At 42.2% G+C, this 21,362-nt stretch overlaps 1 protein-coding gene across 1 annotated transcript; it reads left to right on the forward strand.

The window, feature by feature from the left end:
- The first annotated feature begins 339 nt into the window (after positions 1 to 339).
- On the forward strand, positions 340 to 17,116 carry LOC126934441 (ankyrin repeat domain-containing protein 36B-like). Its single transcript, XM_050755241.1, has 4 exons — positions 340 to 747; positions 913 to 1,086; positions 13,442 to 13,573; positions 16,745 to 17,116. Exons 1-3 carry the CDS (start codon positions 589 to 591, stop codon positions 13,550 to 13,552), a joined length of 444 nt encoding a protein of 147 aa, XP_050611198.1. The 5' UTR covers positions 340 to 588; the 3' UTR covers positions 13,553 to 13,573; positions 16,745 to 17,116.
- The last annotated feature ends 4,246 nt before the right edge of the window (positions 17,117 to 21,362 follow it).

Here is a 21,362-nt window from a genome sequence, read left to right on the forward strand (position 1 = left end):
GGATTGGGTGATGCCACATTACTTTATATATCAATAAGATAATGTTTAAAATGTTGCCAGTTATAATTGTAATAAATAATGAATTGTAAACAGTATCCCAATGTCAGGAGATGCTACTATATAAGAGAATAGTGAGAAAATGAGCATCTGAGAATGATTGAAATACAATGATACATCTAATCTTTAATAGATACCTCAATATAGATATGATTGTATCATTTTACTTAATTAAAATGTCTTTAATATCTAAAAATTATTGAGCTGTTATTTGTGTTAGAAAGTGTTCTAAATGCTGTACATAGATTCTCATGTAAGCATCACAGCAGTGTTCTGTGGGATAGCTACTATTCTCTCATATATTTTATTGATAAGGAAATTGAAGCAAAGAAAGGCTAAATAATAGCTAAGTGACAGAGCTGAAAGTAAATTTTAAGCCCCAATTAAACTGAATCCAAAAGTCAAGCTTTTTCTATTAAATAGCCTGCTCTTTCATTAATGTGGTGAGTAATAAGCGCTAACAAAGGTTGTACTTTCTTCACAAGAAAATTAAATATTTGTTTTGAAGACAGAGAAATAACACGCTAATTAATGCTTACAGTTACCTGTTTTAAAAAGTCCTGTCACTCTCACAGGACTGCCCTACATTTGGCCTGTGCCACTGGCCAACTGGAAGTCATATCTCTCCTGGTGTCCAGAAGATGTGAGTTTAACCTCTACGACCGTGAATGCAGGACACCCCTCATCAAGGTATATAGTAGCCGACTCTTTGAGCATAAGATGGATTTGGTTTAAGTATATAGAATAAAATGAACTTATCTCATTGGATACCACTGTATAACTAGTTAGTAAATCATATGGAGTGTTTATTTTGATTTTTCAGTATTTGCATGTTTCTTGGTCTAATACTGACAGGCTGTACAACTGAGGCAGGAGGCTTGTGCAACTATTCTGCTGAAAAATGGTGCCGATCCAAATATTATGGATTTCTATGGAAGGACTGCTCTACACTATGCTGTGTATAATGAAGATACATCCATGATAGAAAAAATTCTTTTACATGATACAGATATTGAAGAATGCAGCAAGGTATAGATCAACCAACGTTATTTTCAAACTATCTGAAATACGTTTATTTTAACGTTGACACATGTTAGAGTCAATTTTTCATATTTGGAAGCTCAAACATTCCTTGAATGAAAATACTTTGAAATGCCTTAACTGTCTAAGATTTTACTTTAAATACTGGAACTTTTAAAGAAGCATTATAGGGTACAGCTTTTTTTCATGCACTTATGGTAAATAATTATAAAAACAAATGAATTACAATAAATTTATAATTCATGACAACTGAATTTGGGAAAGGGAATAGTTAAGTGGTTTTCCACTAAGTTACTTTTTTTCTAATCAGTGTGAAGTGACACAGGAAAGTAAAATTTGCCCTTATTAATAGGCTTTATTTTAAATTTCAAAGAAAATTAAAGCATTTCACAATAAATGTCCTTCTTGCTGCTATTGACAAGTATTGTATGTGAAGGTGATTTCATTTGAAAGTGATTCCTCTGTGGAAAGGCTTAAGCGGGAAAAATGAAGAAAAGGAGAGCAACCAGAAATGCACAAGCTAATTTGGAAATTAGGTAATGAGGGAAAATACTGTGGAGAGGGTTTTTGTGTGTTTTGTGGTTTGTTTTCTGTCTATATGTTTAGACAAGGATCTCTTCAGTTTTGGGGATGATTATTTTTACTTTGGGAAAGAGTTTGTGAGTTATAAAATTGCCTGGGGATCAGTTTTGGTAGGACTCTGAGGAAACCAGGTTGGCAGTGAATAGAGGCGATGAAGTGGCACACAGTTCAGCAGAGAGAAGAACACACAATTAATGGATATTATTCAATTCTGGCAGAAACAGCCAATTAGATAAGCATCTAAACTCTACTCTCAAGTCCACAATGTCTTGATGGGCAGGTGGGAGATAAGGAGCTTATAAATAGTAAAATCAAGTTGGATTTTGAGTTTACTAGTCTCTTCTCTACCCCTACCCAGGAAAAGTAAATGGAGTTTTCAGTGAACGGCTCTATCTTTTGCTCTTTCCTCTTTTCGGCCAAATCCCAAATGATAAAGGGCATTTGCCATGTAGGTGAGAGATGAGACTGAAGTGATTATCAACTGTGCTAGTCCACAGTTAGAATTGTGCATGACAGTAACCTGGGGAAATTAAAAGCAAATCTCTAAGTCTAGGATATCCCCTGATGATTTTAATATAGTAAATCTAATATTTACTATTAAATATTACTGGACATGTATGTTGTAAAATATTTCCTTGAAGCTGGGCATGGTGGTGCCAGAGCAACAGAATAAGACACTGTCTCTAACAACAACAACAACAACAACAATAACAAATTTCTTGAGACACTGATAGGCTGCTGGTTAAGAACTACTGAATAGATAAGTGTATGGTAAATTCCCATATCTCAAAAACGTAAAAAATCTGTAGAAGAGTTGGATGATAGGTGCTGCTTCCTTTAAATTTCTCCTTTCCAATAATATTAGCCTGACTTTTATCTGTCTCTACTTCTGTGGTTGGGAAGTTAAAAGGACTATTATTTGCAGTATCTATCAGCTGAAGAATAACACCTTTTCTTTGCCACCATCACTTATTCACTGCCATTCATAGGGTCGTTAGAAATTTACTATTGGGTACTCTTTTAATAAGTAGAGACTGACTCTTTCAGGACTTTGAGTCTCTTTGTTATCATTCTGGTGATTAGGTCAATACATCATTATTAAAAGCAGGGTTCTCTCAATTACAATATAAAAAATTCTAAACCTTTTTTTAAAGCTGAAGCTCTATTATGGACTGCCTCAGTATGTCAGTTAAGTACATAGAACTATGGCATAATCAGGATAGCAGTTTTAAACACTGAAAACCATGAAGTTAATAAGAATATGGAGAACACATATAGGGCATTAATAGAGCTTTAATTGATAAGCCATTGTATTTTTGTTTCTGATTTATATTTACCTAAAATAAAAAAATTAGGTAAAAAAAAAAATGGAAACTAGAATAGTAATTTAATATTATTTTAATAATATAGTTGCAGGAGTCCTATGAACTAATTATCCATTTGATGAACAGTCTGGGAAAATTAAACATAAATTATAAATGCATGCATGTTGTAAAAGTGCTTAAAGTGGGTATTATGACTCTTAGTAACAATTTTTATTGCATTCTTGGGCCTGTTTTGGAAAAAAAAAAATCTGAAACTAAAGAAAGGAAGTATTTTACATGAAAATACTTGCTTTATATATAATCGCTTGGAGACATATCCATAGCAAATATAAAAATACAAGGTCTATAGTCTAAATGTGTCCCATACATATGTTTAGTTTGCCTCTATAAATTGTCTCAACATGGAAGGTTTAGGAGACTCACACACAGATCTGGATTCCAGGCTTCTCTTCAAGAATCCAATCTGGTGTCCCTTGAGCCTATCTCACGTTTAGGATGCTGTGCAGAGGTTGCCCCTTTCTATGAGGCGTGTGGTCTCCGTTCTGCTACTGTGCCTACCTAGGTACTTCCTCAGGTCATCTCCCTTGCCTCTGTAGGGATGACTTTACAAGCCCTGTTTTATAGTATATTTTAGTAAATATTTCAAGGTTTTCAAGACATTTTATATTTATTTAAATATAGAGTCTATATTTTATATAAATCCCTTAGTAATGTGGTTGAACTTTTGAATTTAGATGGTGGTGTTTTATAAACTATTTTTCTTTATATATACCATAAATAATCATCTTCCCATTAGAATGCATGTAAGCTTTTTAAGGTGAATAATGGTATAGTTGCATAGGTTATGCATATTGTAGACAACATTGTATTTTTCTGTTCAGCTTTGCCTCCTAAACATGCAAGTAATTGGCCGGGCACAGTGGCTCACGCCTGTAATCCCAGCACTTCCAGGAGGCCGAAGCGGGCGGATCACGAGGTCAGGAGACTGAGACCATCCTGGCTAACACGGTGAAACCCCCTCTCTACTAAAAATACAAAAAATTAGCTGGGTATGGTGGCACATGCCTGTAGTTCCAGCTACTCGGGAGGCTGAGGCAGGAGAATGGCGTGAACCCGGGGGGAGGAGTTCGCAGTGAGCCGAGACCCCGCCACTGCACTCCAGCCTGGGCGACAGAGTGAGGCTCCGTCTCAAAAAAAAAAAAAAAATAAATAAATAAATAAATAAATAAATAAGAAACAAATAAATACAAGATGCAAGTAATTTAGCGGCTTTCATTATGCTATAAATAATTCATATAGGTCATTATTAGAGCTTTAATTGATAAGCCATTGTATTTTTATTTCTGATTTATATTTTACCTAAAATAAAAAAATTTAAGTAAGAATTAATATGGAAACTAGAATACAAATTTTTAAAGGAGTTATGTACCAGGGTCCTAAGATTATAATTACATAAATCTTTGCACCAGGGTCCTAAGATTGTAATCGAGAATAACATTTCATACAGAGCTTTCTGACAGCTAAGATAAAAATATTGCTAGAAAAAGCCCATGGACTATTTAATAACAAGCAGTGAAAGTTCATTTGAAGCCTATCTCTATTAATTCAGAGCCCAGCTATCTGAATTAAAAAGAGATAGGCTTCAAATGAACTGTCAATCGTGTCAGATTCTCAGATGACAATGTCAGGCCCTCCATGGGATATTCTGCAGCCATTAAAGAAGTAAGGTAGATTTATGGGTAAAAAGAAAGTATACCAAGACATGGATGCCTTCTCTCACCACTCCTATTCAACATAGTATTGGAAGTTCTAGCCAGGACAATCAGGCAAGAGAAATAGATAAAGAGTATTCAAATAGGAAGAGAGGAAGTCAAACTCTCCCTGTTTGCAGATGACATGTCCTATATTTAGAAAACCCCATCATCTCAGCCCAAAAGCTTCTTAAGCTGATAAGCAACTTCAGCAAAGTCTCAACTTACAAAATCAATGCGCAAAAATCACTGGCATTCCTTTATGCCAACAACAGGCAAGCAGAGAGCCAAACCATAAATGAAGTCCCATTCACAATTGCCACACAAAGAATAAAATACCTAGGAATACAGATAACAAGGGAAGTGAAGGACCTCCTTGAGAAGAACTACAAACCACTGCTCAAGGAAATCAGAGAGGAAACAAACAAATGGAAAAACATTTTATGCTCATAGATAAGAAGAATCAATATCATGAAAATGACTGTACTGCACAAAGTAATTTATAGATTCAATGCTATTCCCATTAAACTACCATTGACATTCTTCAAAAAATTAGAAAAGACTATTTTAAAATTCATACAGAACTGAAAAAAAAAAAAACAGCCCAAATAGTGAAGACAATCCTAACAAAAGGAAAAAAGCTGGAAGCATCATGTTACCCAACTCCAAACTATACTACAGAGCCACAGTAACCAAAACAGCATGGTACTGGTATAAAAACAAACACATAGACCAATGAACAGAATAGAGAACTCAGAAATAAGACTGCACACCTACAACCATCTGATCTTCAACAATCCTGACACAAACAAGCAATGGGAAAAGGACTCCCTATTTAATAAATGGTGCTGGGAGAACTGGCTAGCCATATGTGGAAAATTGTAACCCCCTTCCTTAAACCTTATACAAAAATCAACTCAAGATGAATTAAAGACTTAAATGTAAAATCCAAAACTAAAAACCCTAGAAGAAAATCTAGTCAATCCCATTTAGGACATAGGCAGAGGCAAATATTTCATGACAAAAATACCAAAAACAATTGCAACAAAAGCAAAAATGGACAAATGGGATCTAATTAAACTTAAGAGCTTCTACACAGCAATAGAAACTATCACCAGAGTGAACAGACAACCTACAGAATGGGGAAAAATTTTTGCAATCTTTCCACCTGATGAAGGTCTAATATCCAAGGTCTACAAGGAACCTAAACAAATTTACAAGGAAAAAAAAAACATTAAAAATGGGCAAAGGACATGAACAGATACTTCTCAAAAGAAGACATTTTTGCAGCCAACAAATATATGAAGAAAAGCTCAACGTCACTGATCATTTGAGAAATGCAAATAAAAAACCCCAATGAGATACTATCTCATGCCAGTCAGAATGGCAATTATTAAAATATCCAGAAACAACAGATGTGGGAGAAGTTTCAAAGAAAAAGGAATGCTTTTATATGTGTTGGTGCAAGTATAAATTAGTTTAACCATTGTGAAAGACAGTGTGGCGATTCCTCAAAGATCTGGAAGCAAAACTATCATTTGACCCAGCAATTCCATTACTGGGTATATACCCAAAGCAGCATAAATCATTATATTATAAAGATACATGCATGTGTACATTCACTGCAGCACTATTCACAATAGCAAAGACATGGAATCAATCCAAATGCCCATCAATAATAGACTGGATAAAGAAGATGTCGTACATATACTCCATGGAATACTATGCAGCCATAAAAAGGAACAATATCATGACCTTTGCAGGGACATGGTTGGAGCTGGAACCCATTATCCTCAACAAACTAATTCAGGAACAGAAAACCAAATACCTCATGTTCTCATTTACAAGTGGGAGCTGAACGATGAGAACACAAGGACATATGGGCGGGAAACAACACACAATGGGACCTGTCACGGGGATAGGGAGGGAGAGCATCAGGAAGAACAGCTAATAGATGCTGGGCTTAATACCTAGGTAATGGGTTGATCTATCCAGCAAACCACTATGACACACATTTACCTGTGTAACAAACCTGCACATTCCACACGTGTACCTCTAAACTTAAAATAAGTTGAAAAAAAAGTGCACAACAGACTTCATGCTTCCATTTCTGCCTGTAATTTGAAAGGTGATATATACATGCATACGTTTGAGTATATGAAGAGAGTATTTCTGGAAGAAATGTAATAAACAGTGACTTTGTCTCTTTGAATAGAACCTGGGGATATGGGTCTGAGGTGGGATTTTCTTTTCCAGGACCAGATTTTTAATTTGTATGTACTTTACTTATAAATTAGAACAAAAAAACTAGTTAAAGGTGTTCTAGGATTACTCTTACCTCTGAGAGAGGTGGTGTAGAGCAGGGGACTTAGAGAGTCTGAGGAGAGAAGAAACAGATAATCTCTTTGTCCTTCTTTCTTCCAAGGAAGCTCAGGGCTTGTGTATCCCCAGACTCCTGTGGTTTTGGCACCTCAGCTGGACTATGGTTCAGTAAGCTCTTCTGGGCCTACCTGGAACTGAACTACCATTTGTAAAGTCTTTCTATGGGGAAAACGCAACAGTGTTCCAGAGAACATACTAAACCAAACTGCCTCCACCCATTCTTTCTCAATTTTTTGTCTATTAGCTTCCCTAAAAAAAGAAAAAAAAAAAGACTTCAGATTGAACCCAGGAGACCTGAGCCATCCATAATTCTAACTCATTTCCTCAGAAATGACAGAAACACTATGTGCATTTCTGTGCTTGGCTACCTTCTGGATTTTTTGTTTGCTTTATTTCTTTGAGAAGATACTCTCTGTTTTGCACTTTCTTTTCTAACTACTTCTGTGGTTTTATTTTGAGGAAAGTTGTTGCTTTTTCCTTGTTTGCATGCCTGGCAGAGAGTGACAGGCATTTGGTACATCTGTTGTACGGAATTTGGTGGATCTGTTGACTTGGTAAATTAAGGTGTGGACACCAAAGCAGATAGGTTACTATAAGTTGTCATAGGTAAGACTTTGGTCTGAGAAGACACTGTAGAGGAGATTTGAATCTAGCACAGAGCTTCTCAATTGTGGCATTATTGACCTGATTCTTTGCTGAGATACTGAGATGATTCTTTGTTGTGGGCCACTGTCCTGTGTGTTACAGGCACTTTAGCAGCATCCCTGGCCCCTACCCACTAAGTGCCAATAAGAACCGCCAGTTGTGACAATTTTAAAAAATGTCTCTAGGTGGTGCCAAATGTCCCCTAGGAGCAAAACCATCCTGATTGACAATCACCAGTTTAGAGTGATTTCGGATTTGCTATTCAGGGTCCAGAAATTGGTCTCTATATTGACATAACTCTTCAAATCCTGGAAACGTAGAGGTGTAACCCAGCTAAATCTTCTGACAACTTACATAGTGTCTTTGTGAAGAATTGGAAAAGGTACCTGGATGAATTAGAAAAGGGCTAGATAAGGAAGGTTAGGCTGATTTTCTTTCCTATTTCTCCTCTCCTTTTATTCCTGCTGTGGATATGAGGCGCTCTAAGTCAAGGGTCTTGCTGTGTTGATAGAGAACAGATTCTTGGAGACAGTAACCAGGTAGAAGGATGAAATGCAGACTTGATGGCTTTACCATTAAATCAGCTGTAGTATGGTCACTTCCAAATAGTGTATCAAGAAAACATTTCTGATTAATATGGATAAGGAAATTGTCCTTGCTAAGAATGCATTCATTTAACAAATGTTTATTGAGGACCTACTATGTACTAGGAGGAAAAATGCTTCCCTCTACCTCTTCATCCCCTTCTTTCTGCCTATTCTATTTCTGTGAGCTTGGTATTATTTATTTTACATTCTTCAGAGTGTCTTACTAGCACAAATTCTTCTTTTCCCTCCCCCTTAATGTACTTGATTTCTGAAGGGTCAATTGCAATTAAAAGGAAGAGGAGTGATGAGAGGGATGGCCTGAGTTTTCACAATGTTCCTTAGCCATATGTCAGGGCTCCATGAGTGCACACCATGCTGGACTGCATTCTGGAGGCCCTCCTTGGCTCTGACTGTATAAGTTAGCTTACATTGTGCTAGCACATCAGCTGCAAGGCAGTTTGTAGAATCTGCCTCCCCAGAGGTCTTCAGAAATAGAAAAAGATGCCAATCTCCATGATGGTTTCAGTGCAGTCCTGATGATTAGAAGGAACAGGTTAGATTTTTCTGTAAAGGTTTCATACAGTCTTGAGTGCTCTTAGATGGATGAGTTTGCTTTTTGGTGCAGGAGGGAGGGATGTAAAGTGACACCCTGTGAACTTACTGGCGTATCACTACACACATCCTGGGTATTTATATTTATATAAATACATATTATTAAATTATATTAATTTAATTTATTAAATACATATTATATTTATTATATTTTATATATACACAATTATATATATAACTTATTATATATATAATTACTTAAATACATATTATATATATGTATTTATTTTGAGATGGAGTCTTTCTCTGTCACCCAGGCTGGAGTGCAGCGGTGCGATCTCAGATCACTGCAACCTCTGCCTTCCGGGTTCAAGCAATTCTCCTGCCTCAGCCTCCCAAGGAGTTGAAATTATAGAAGCCTGCCACCACACCCAGCTAATTTTTGTATTTTTAGTAGAAACAGGGTTTGCCATATTGGCCAGTCTGGTCTTGAACTCCTGACCTGAAGTGATCTGCCCACCTCAGCCTCCCAAAGTGCTGGGATTACAGTTGTGAGCCACTGCTCCTGGCCCATCCTGGATAAATAGAGAGTAAAACATACTGTTTTCATGCTTTTAATGTTTTTAAAGTACTTAGTTGTGCCATGTGAGGGAGGTAGGGCCTTTCTTTAGGTCCCTATGGCACAGAGGAGTCAGCGAGGCACAGCATCATTTAATTATCAGAGTGGCAGCCTGGCTTACACAGAGCAGAGATGGTGTTCCTGGATGTCTGCTCTCCGAGTGCATGCTCTTTTCTCTTGACCCTATTACTTCTTTGTATTTGTGGTTTTTGCTCTGTTTCATAGAGTTCAGACATTTGATTTGGAGCCATAATATTTTACAGCTATAACAATTTGGGGGACATATTTAGTATAAGTATGTCCCGTATAACTTTTATACCAGGCATTCTATATGTTATCTGGCAATCCTGGCCCCAGGGCAACCCTATGTGAGAAACGTATAGGTCCATTTTACATGTGAGGGAACTGAGGCTCAAAGAGGTTAAACAACTTTCCCATGGTAACATCTGAGATGGAACGGCAGGCAGCTGACTCCAAAGCCCCCCAACATGGCCTTTGCGTGTCTGGGAGATGGAGCTCCAGGTGGAACTGGTTAAGGGGGTGAATCCATTGGCTGGGAGATGTCATGAGTTTGAGACTGTATTGGGAGCACGTGGCACATGGTGGCCATCAAGCAATTTTTAGTCTCTCTCTCCCTTCTTCACCTCCATCAAATTGGAAATTTCCTTGAGACCCTGCACGCAGAGAGTCCTCTACACACACGTTGAATTGCAGCCCTCATAGGAAAGCAGAAGGAAGAAGGATGATGTTGGAGAAGATCCCTGCCATTTGATTTACTACGACAGTCTGAGGCCTCAGACAGCTCAGAGCAAAGAGACCCTGGAATGCAGCCCCAGATCCCTGGAAGAGACTTTACGGGTGCCACGTTGGAGAGTGGAGAGTGAGGGAGATTATCTCAAAGAAGAGGAGGAGAGATTATTAGAGACCCTGCAAACTTGAAAATTCAGGATGGGTAGGACTTGGGGAGAAAAAAAATATCTTACCTTTACAATAGCTTCCAGGACCACAAATTTAAGGACTCTCTACTCAGTATTTCCTTGCCTCTTGTCTGTATCACCAAGATAACACACTGCAAACGTGGGAAAGGAGTTAGAACCATGGGAAGAAACGTGATGTGATCAGAACCCATCTCCCCCAACCCCCGCCACCGAGGGCAGGCGCTCAGCAGGGCACCTCTCTCTGAGTTAGCAGCATCAGGAAGCCTGCCCTGGAAGCCACTGGCTGCAGGATGAGGCTACCAGCCTCCACCAGGGACATCTGGAAGCCACTGGCTGCAGGATGAGGCTACCAGCCTCCACCAGGGACATCTGGAAGCCACTGGCTGCAGGATGAGGCTACCAGCCTCCACCAGGGACATCTGAAAGCCACTCTTGCTGGCTTCTGTGGAGGCCAAGGGCAGCCTTCCTAGCAGGCTGCCACCTCTCTGAAGGCTGTTGGGGCCCATCCTACTCTCAGGGGACCTGGGCAGGAAGCATCAGCTGATTGTGCTCCTGGGTCACTCACGGATGGCCATTTTCATGCCCCAAAATGAATGCGAAGAGAAGAAATCCTAGCCTCTGCCAAGCACTATCATCCAGCCTTGCAGCATGAGTACGTCCAAGGGGCCTGATGAGCAGCACCTGGTCTCCCACTGGCTCAGACACTTGAAGCTACCGAATTTACATGTAATTAAAGACTCGAGTGCAGACCGCGTTTGAAAATAGACACTTGGTTAGAGATAGGACGCCCTCCTCATCAGATGGTTTTGTTTTGCTTTTCCTCTGCATATGGGCCTTACAATTTGCCAAAGGAAAGGTTACAGGGGCCACAGTTTTGTTTGGAGATGAGAAAGCTCAAGAATGACCTAACTACTGTCTTCAAATATGCAGAGACATTTATTACAAGGAGGGAACAGCTGGCTGTTTTCTTCTTAAACTGCAAGAAAAGGCAGCTCAGTTGAAATCCTAAAGACCTTCACACACGGCCCTCCACACTCAGCCCTTCCCCAGAGCACCTTGCACATAGGAAGCACTTCTTGCCATAAAACCCAGGACTGCCTGCCTTTGAGAAGGAAGCTTAGGTCTTGACCATGATTGAGGAAGGAGGCCCCAGTATCTATTTTAGAGAAGTCTAGTAGGTTCTGCCTGGTGACTGGCGGCCAGGACACTGACTTTATGGCAGAGGTGTAATTATTTTAAAAAATTAAGGATCCTCAGTGAGGGAGGCCTTATTCATGTCAGGGCCCTTTGTGTGGCTGATAGGTGGGGCGTCAAAGCTCTGGCACAGACGTGGCTGAGCTGAACTCCTCTGAATAATAGAGGTTGGGAACATGGAAGCCTACAGCTGTGAGAAAGTCCAGGAGGAGATGGGAGAAGCTTTTACCCGTCCAGAAGAGGGGGCAGCCGAAGGAAGGAGGAAGGAGGGAAGTGGGTGGTCCAGTGTAGGCACAGAAGGTTCCAAACAGGCTGCGCCTGCGCAGGACCACCCTCTTCCCTCCTTTCAGCTGCCCCTCCTCTGGACAGGTAAAAGCACTTCCGTGTTTTCAGTGGCATGGAGGGAGCCCGAGAAGAGCAAACATTGACATCACCACCGCTGCCCACAGCAGTGAGACCACGGGCACGGTTTAAAAGGGTCATATCCTGGTACATGATTTCAGACACCCCAGGGAGAGGTGCCTCTACTGCACAGCTCCTGGCCTGGTCTCAGACTAGACCATAAGCTCCCTCATTTTTGTATCCCCAGTGCCAAAAACTATGCCTGGCACTTGAAGGCACTTAATACGTATTTTTGGCTTTGTTGACTAGTTTAATTAACTCATTAGTGATGCAAAGTTCTAACTGCATATTTACAGATATTTATGTATGCACCACATTATGGGTGGTGAGAAGTAGGAATTCAAAGAGAAAAAATCATACTTTCCCTCCCCAAAATGTTTATAAAGCCACCAAGAAGACAAGACATAGACACATCAAATATAAATAAAATATAAAACGGTGTACCCTGACGTGCCAAATATGTGTTCACAGAAACAAAGTTCCTCTTGCCAAACTCCTATGGTCTAAAGCAGTTTTTCCTAAAACATACTCTTCAGAATACCAGTTTCTCAGGGTGTCAATGTGAGGAAAACTTTGATGGTCAGATGAGTTCAGGGCTGGATTAGGCTGATTTCTTTACCAGAGGGTTTCTTGAAGACTTAAAGAAATCTGTATTGAGATATAATTTGTACAGTATAAAATTCACCCACTTTAAGTAAATAATTTGTGGCTTTTAGTATAGAGTTGTGCAGCCATCCCAATATCACTGCAGAACATTTCCATCACCACCCAAAACACCTCATGCTGTTTGTAGCCATTTCCCATCCCCTTCCTTCCTAGCCCCTGAAAACCAATAATTTACCTCCTGCCTCTATAGAGTTGCCTATTCTGGACATTTCACATAGATGGAATCATTTACTGTGTGACCTTCTGAGAACAGCTTCTTTCATTTAACTTAATGTTTTCAAAGTTCATCCACATTATTGCATGTATGCACTGATGGACATTCGGGTTGTTTTCACTTTTTGGCTGTCATAAATAACATTCTTATAAACATTCATGAGCAAGTTTTATTTGACCTATGTTTTCAGTTCTCTTGGGTCTATACAGAGGAGTGGAATTGCTGGGTCATATAGTAATTCTGCATTTAGCTTTCAGAGGAACTGCCAGACTCTTTTCCAAAGCAACTGCATGATTTTACATTTCCACCAGCAATGTACATGAGTTCCAATTTCCCTACACTCTTGCCATCCCTTATTATTGTCTGTCTTTTTTACTACAACCATCCCAGTGGGTGTAAAGTATTATCTATTGTGGTTTTGATTTGTGTTTCCCTAATACTAATTGTTTTGAACATCTTTTCATGGGTTTCACAAATCTTCAAAAGAGGACACAGTGGGCAGCAGTTCCTAAATGCACTGGACCATGGAACCAAACTTGCAAAAGGCAGCTCCTGGAATGCAAGTCCACACCCGAAAACTGGAAAGCATTGGCCTGAAGCCAGCCTGTGCCTGGAAATGTGAGTTTGGTGAATATCCTTAGGTCATTACTTCTGCAAGTTTTGCTCAAAGGAAACAAATCTTAACTCTCCACTGTTTTACTTTTAAAAACAAAACAAATTATTTTTACCCCAAGATATGGCACTTTAGTATGATGAATATTTTGGAGACAAGCAGATGCTGGATGAAGCTTTTCACCTCTCTGCCTAAAGACTGGATCCACCAGAGACAGCAATTGCTTTCCATTCATTCCCTGAAATCCCATACCTGGTTAGACCTTTTCACAAGATAATGTCTGTCTCTCAGGCTCATTCAAATTCCAAAGAGAATCATTTACAACTTAGTTTTTGTCCCCCAGGTCCATTCATTCTCCCTAATACTCATTCATTGCCCCTAAAAAGAATTACCTGCATTCCCCACCTCCTCCCTCTCTTATGAAGAAAGTTAGATAAGTGTCTAGACCCCACTGCGTTATTGAGTAGTTCTTCTGCAATTCCCCCATGCTATGCACTTTAAAATAAATTTGTATGCCTTTTTCTCCTATTAATCTACCTTTTGTCAAATGGTTTTCCAGCAAACCTCAGAGAGTATAGGAGTTTTCCCTTGATCCTTAAAACATAAAACTTTATCAAGGGTGATTTTAGCTAAAACAAAAAGAGAAAAGGAGACAAAAATCTATCTCTTTACACAGCAGGACTTAACTGAGTAAAAAAAAAAAAAAAAAAAAAGAAAAGAAAGAAAAAATGTCTACCTCCTTAAAAAACTTTGAAAATTCTGTAGTTCGACAGGGGAGAGTTGAGGAAGTTGGACCCAATATGTTCCATCTTGTGGCTGCCCATGGCCAAGTGCTGCATGATTGTCCTGATGTCTCTTGCCTCTGAAATGGTATAGCCACAGCCTGAGACATGGAGTGGGTGTCTTGGACATGCTGAGTGGCCTCAGCTTGATTGGAGACTCCAGGTTTGGAGGTGGCTGCACTGGGAACTGGGACACTGAGACATTCTAGTCCCAGCTCTGTTCCAACACATTCAGTAATGAGGCCACCACCACAATCATCATCACCATCATCAGCACCACCACCACCATCATCATGACCACCACCACCACCATTACCATTACCACCACCACCACCACCACCACCACCATTATCATCACCATCACCACCACCACCACCACCATTATCACCACCACCGCCACCACCACCATTATCACTACCACCACCACCACCACCACCACTATTATCACCACCACCACCATCATTATCACCACCACCACCACCACCATCACCATTATCACCACCACCACATCACCACCACCATCACCATCATTATCATCACCACCACCACCACAATCACATTATCACCACCACCACCACCATCACCATTATCACTACCACCATTATCACCATCACCACCAGCACCATTATCACCACCACCATCACCATCATTATCATCACCACCACCACCACAATCACATTATCACCACCACCACCACCATCACCATTATCACTACCACCATTATCACCATCACCACCAGCACCATTATCACCACCACCATCACCATTATCACCACCACCACCACCATAATCACCACCACCACCACCACCACCATTATCACCACCACCACCACCATCACCATTATCACCACCACCACCACCATAATCACCACCACCACCACCACCACCATTATCACCACCACCACCACCATCACTATCATCACAACCACCACCACCATCATTATCACCATCACCACCACCACCACAATTATCTTCACCACCACCACTGCCACCATCACCATTATCACCACTACCACCACCATCACCATCATCACCACCACCACCATTATCACCACCACCACCACCATAATCACCACCACCACCACCACCATTATCACCACCACCACCACCATCACCATTATCACCACCACCACCACCATAATCACCACCACCACCACCATTATCACCACCACCACCACCATCACTATCATCACAACCACCACCACCATCATTATCACCATCACCACCACCACCACCACAATTATCTTCACCACCACCACTGCCACCATCACCATTATCACCACTACCACCACCATCACCATCATCACCACCACCACCGTTATCACCACCACCACCACCACCACCACCACCATGATCACCATCATCATCACCATCACCACCACCACCACCACCAGCCACCACCATTATCACCACCACCACCACCATTATCACTACCATCATCACCATCATCACCACCATTGCCACCACCATTATCACCACCACTGCCACCATTATCACCACCACCACTAGCATCACCACCACCACCACCATCACCACCACCGCCGCCATCACCATCACTGCCACCACCATCATCACCACCACCACCACCATCACCATTATCACCACCACCACCACCATCACCATTATCACCATCACCATCATCACCACTACCACCACCATCACCATCACCATCATCACCACCACCACCATCACCACCATCATCATCATCATCACCACCACCACCATCACCACCATCGTCACCATCATCACTACCACCGCCATCACCATCACCACCACCACCACCACCATAATCAGCACCACCACCACCATTATCACCACCACCACCATCATCACCATCATCACCATCACCACCGCCATCACCATGACTACCAACACTATCATCACCGCCATCACCCTTACCACCACCACCATTTATTGAGTTTTCATCTTGTGTCAGGCAAAGCAATCCACATTTACAAATATTATTTAAATGATCTTATGAAATGGGTAGTATAATTATTTTCACTCTTTTCCAGAGTTAAATTGAAGACTAAAATTTCAGATGCTTTTAGTGCTGCACAGTCATCTATGAACAGGGCCTCTTTTAGATTAACGTTGTATCCACATGTATTAATGTGCTGTATTAGGCAGGCCCACTAAAATCTCTTTTGTCCCCCAGTTGGTGTTTTCTGCCTCCACTGATACAAAATGGCTCTCCCAGGACAGGGATACCCTCAAAGTTCAGCTTCTTACAGGGGCCTTTGCCTCTCTCAGGGGAGCTTGGAGAATGGGGGAATGGACCCTCATGGGACAGAGTGGAAAAAGGGTCTATCTTGTGCTGAAAACAGACACTTATATGACTATATGGGGAATGGGTGCTGTACAACATGCCTGACTCTTGGATTGATTTTTCTAGAACCAAGGAGTAGAGGTGGAGCACCAACCCTATTCCAGCTGGGACTCCAAATTCCTGTCTGTAGGATGGCCTCTGCCTGAGGTCAGAAAGGAGGAGCACCGTAAGGTTCAGGACCATCTTCTGCACAGCAGCTACCAGGACCAGGAGGCTATTCTATGCTCTGTCCGTCCTCATTGTCTAACCAGAAAGGGCGTGCCCGAGCCTACAGCAGGGGCCCACAGCACCTATAGGTTAGAAAGAGATGGGGTCCATGAGGGTCCTATGTCCAGGGACTGAAAACAATCCCATGGCCCCAGAGACAAAATTACAGCTCAAGTCACCATGTTCACAACTCTAACGTCAACACAAGGCTCCTCCAATCACCTCGCTGTAAAATAGGTAAATAGTTGTGGTTGGAGATTAAGTGGCCAAGCATGAGTCCCAGGTAAGGTGATCAACTATCCCAGTTTGCCTGGACAGAGAGGCTTCCCAGGATGCAAGACTTTGGGTTTTAAAGCCAGGAAAGTCCCAGGCAAGCCAGGCTAAGTTGATCACCCTTGCAGGAACCTCGTTCATTTAAGGGTTCAAGCAACATTATGAATAATCAAAAGGTTTTAAAATCATATGGCCCTATTGGATGTTTATTTTATTTTATTATTTTATTTTTGGTACAAATTCTCACTCTGTTGCCCAGGCTGTAATGCAGTGATGTGATCATAGCTCACTGCAGCCTCAAACTCCTGGACTCAAGCAATTCCCCAGCCTCAGCCTCCCAAGGTGTGGGCGTTACAAGCTTGAGCTAGTTCCTGGCCAGATGCATGCTGTTAATAGGGTGTCAGATTGTTTGTCAATTAAAATATCTGTGGCTGAGATGGGAGCTGCAGCATTAGCCTGTAGGCAAGCCTTCCAATTTAGCCAATCTCTATGACCCTTTCCTCAGTTGTCAGTTTGGTTGGTGATGGGCAAGCCAGCAAGACCTTTGGGTTGCAGGGCTTGTATTAGCTAAACTCACTGGAATGGCACGTCGGCCTCGGCACTTGCCATGTTTAGTTGCAACCATGCCACATCAGGAGGGTTTGAACCTCTGGATTGCAAAACTGTGAAAATAGACCAGTTGTAGCAAGGCCAACAATCAACACAAATGGTGTGTAGCTGCCCTTGACGGGCTTTTGTTGTCCAGTGTTGACATATATTATTACCAAGGTGGGGTTGTCTGGTTTAATCATCTTGGGATATGGTATTAGCTCAGAATGTGATTTTTATTTACTAAGGAGAGTTTTAAAAATCTCTGTTTTTGGTAGTCTACTTGTCTATGGGAAGGGTTCTGGGGAACTAATTAAAATTCCCTAAAGGGAGTTAGAGGGAGAGTCTGGATTAATTATCCATCCTTTACAAAACAAGTATGAAGGAAGGAGTTTTGAGTGGTAGAAATATAAGCTGAAATGGGTCCTGTTCCAGATGGGCAGCTGTCTGACCCATGAGACAATCTGTGGTTAGTGGTTCCCAGAACAGTATGTGCCATCTATCAGGCCTTCAGCCCTTATTAGATGGGGCAGGATAAAAAATCCATAAAGATGGAGGAGACATTTTTAAGGGGCCTCATTATATAATAAGTCCTCAGATACATGGAGGCCTTTAGTGTATACTCCCTTTAAACACAGGCAAAGGCAATAGGAAGGCTCTAAAAGTCAGTGTGAGTTGTGAGTTGATCAAGGGGCCTTGAATTAAGAGAGATTAAGACCTGGGGCAAGATAGAGACCCATTTTGGAGTTTATTTTCATTTTGTTTCTGAAAAAAGAGTCCTTTGAGACATCTGTTAGGCCTTTCCATTAAACTGGCTACCTGGAGCCTATTGTTTAAATGAAGGTTTAATTGAATATCTTTTAAAGAGCCTAGCCTTGTGTATTATGAGAGGTGAAATGTGTGTCTTGGTCACTATCAGTAATGTGTGAAATTTGGAAGGGGTGGGCCTTCAGGTGAGGCCTTGTATTGCGGCCTTAGTATATATGAAGACTGTGTGACTTTGATTTATGTTTCGGCTGTGAGGCAAGAGAGTCCCAGAGTTTTATCCTGTAGGGGCAACTTCTAGGCAATAGCCCAACAGTTCATAAAAATGTGCAGTTGAGGCCATTTGCTGACCATCTCATGCTGAGATGACCGCCTGAAGCTTGGCCAGTCGTGCTGGCTCTTGGGTCCCATTAGGCATCCCTTAGGGACATGCTGGCTAAGGGGTGGGAAGCAGCAACGTTCCATTTAATGCCCTCATTTTTATGAGGGTTGGCAGTGCCATCTATACAGTCTACAAACTCTTACTGCTGTTCACTCAGTTAATCCAAGAGACTTCCAGGTAGCCAAGGGATTTGAGGTGGGTGATCTTACAAGGGACTGAGGACAGGGGAGGCCACCTTTCTGCAGGTAAAGTAGACGAGAAGGTACAGACTTGGCTCCATATAATATCAATGAGACCTTATTAGCTGTGCCAAGCTGTTTGGGATGCTGCTTTCATGACCCAAAGAATAGTGGGCAGCTGGGCATGGAGTCCCATAGGCTCAGGGTCTCTGAGAGCCTCTATTTTCAGAAGAGCCCAGTATGTGGCCAGCAATTTTTTCTTTAAGGTGTACAGCATGGAGCCAAGAAGGGCAGTTTTTTTGCATCAGAAGCCCCTGGGCAACTCATGGCCAGCATAGGTGGTCCAGACACTCTGGGAGGTTGGAGGAGGCTGCCAAAGTGTCTGCAGGGAAGGAGTCTCCAAGGGTACTAAAAGGAGTAGTGGCAGGGATCAAGAGTGCATGAAGTTTGCTGGTGACAGCAGCAAGGTATGCAGCAAAGGAGACAGGTAGGCTGCAACCCCCACCTGAGCAACATCGACAATGAGGCCGGGGTTTCATTTCTCTACTGTGGAGAAACTCAGACAACACCATCCTCCGTCGGGGTTGCTCAAAAGGCACAGACAAGCCAGGATTCTACTCCAAATAATGATAAACACTGTAGAAGTGACGGGCTCCTAGGACAGGCCTCCACCACACACACCAGAATGCCTCACCCCGGGAAGAACGGCTCAAGTAGCCCATCACTCTCCTTGCCCTAGGGTAAGCCTCACTATGGGCTACTGTTTAGTCTTGGAGTCTAGCCAGTTAGCTCTGTTCACTTTGAATGAATGTTGAGGAAATTTGGCTAGGGAGAGACTTGATCATTGACGGCAGGCATAGCGGGACGCAACAGGGCTGAGCTTGAGCCCTGTGCAAGCTTGAGTTCTGTCCCAAGCCCTCTCAAGGTGGCCTGGAACCAAGTGACTAGCCAAGAGCAGTCCCCAACAAAGCTGCCCATGAGTCGGTGCCATGGCCATGCCCTCCTGCTCACAATGCCAATTGTTTTATAAGATTTAAAAGTTCTTTTGGCAGTGGACACAACACAAAGACTCTGAAATAGATGAAAGGCAGAGCTTTTTGTTACTCACAGTTCCAAAGGAGAGCAGGCTGCCAGGCAGGGCCGTGCAGGGGGTGTGCCCAGGGGTGGTTGTACCGGCACACTGGAGGTTTCAGGGCAGCTTGTGTATGGCAAGTAGGGTGGGCTTAGCTAGGTTTCATGGGGTCCCTGGGAATTGATTTATTTACACAAAATGGCAGTCTCAGGAGGATAGGAGCTGTCCCTAGTTGTCTAACACTTGACCCCAGGCAATTAGGACTGGTGCATAGTGGTCTGGAGAGCCTGCCATAGTGGGAGCCCCAAAAGGGAAGTGGTTGAAATGTAGGCTTAACTGCTCAAGAAAGTAAACTAACTGGCCTCTAATCAGGGCCTTAAAACCGAGTCAAGACAGTATTTTTTTAAATTACATTACAACTGGTACAGGTGGCAGAGGCCTCTTCCAGGCCCAAGGAAGCAGCACCTCAGCCTGCCCACCCCTGCACACCAGAGGAGGAGCCCAGGTCTAGGCCAGTCACCAGTCATTGTAATGAGAGTCCCTGTGCCAGTTTTTAGCTCGGGCTTGGGCATGCGACACAGCCCTAGGCAATGACAGAGTTGATTCATTCTATTTCCATTCGCACATTTATTCCACTTGCTTCGAGCACCTACTGTTTACAAGGCACTATTGTGGGCACAGGGAATTCGCAGGGATAGAACAAAGTCCCTTCCTCATGGAGCTTTTGCCTAGGGAGAGAGCTGCTGCAATGGGCCAGGGCGTTTTAATCACCTTCCACTCACCCTGTTGGTGAGGGAGGGATTCTCATCCCAGAGATAGGGGGATGGCCCCATACACAACAGCGACATGCCAGACAGACAAGATGGACAAGAGTTTATGGGTCACATATGTTCACAGCTTGGGAGAGGAGGATGCAGGGCCACATGGGGGCTACACCTGGGAACAGAGGGAACCAGCAGGTGTTAGGAGAGGCAGGCTTTGCAGTATTAAGAGGATGGGGTGACCCTAGTTCCCATGTGATGATGTGATTGGCTTGTTTGAATAATTCTGTGGGCAGGCAGGGAATGGAAATACAGGGACAAGCAGAAACTGTGCCTGGTCCCCTTGGGAAGGAGGGTGGAGGTATGCATAGGGGACCTTGCAGTTAGCCCATTCAAGGCCCTCCTGGTTTCACCAGATGTCAAGGCAGCACCTAATATCATTGATATTAGTTTTAGG

This window comes from Macaca thibetana, chromosome 13, assembly GCF_024542745.1.
Source record: "Macaca thibetana thibetana isolate TM-01 chromosome 13, ASM2454274v1, whole genome shotgun sequence".
Classification (NCBI taxonomy): Eukaryota; Metazoa; Chordata; class Mammalia; order Primates; family Cercopithecidae; genus Macaca; species Macaca thibetana.

Coding starts and splice junctions, on each gene's coding strand:
- LOC126934441 (XM_050755241.1), top strand. CDS start 589: ATGCTTACAGTTACCTGTTTTAAAAAGTCCTGTCACTCTCACAGGACT. Junction 748..912: donor GCAGGACACCCCTCATCAAG/GTATATAGTAGC, acceptor TAATACTGACAG/GCTGTACAACTGAGGCAGGA. Junction 1,087..13,441: donor ATATTGAAGAATGCAGCAAG/GTATAGATCAAC, acceptor AATCTTCAAAAG/AGGACACAGTGGGCAGCAGT.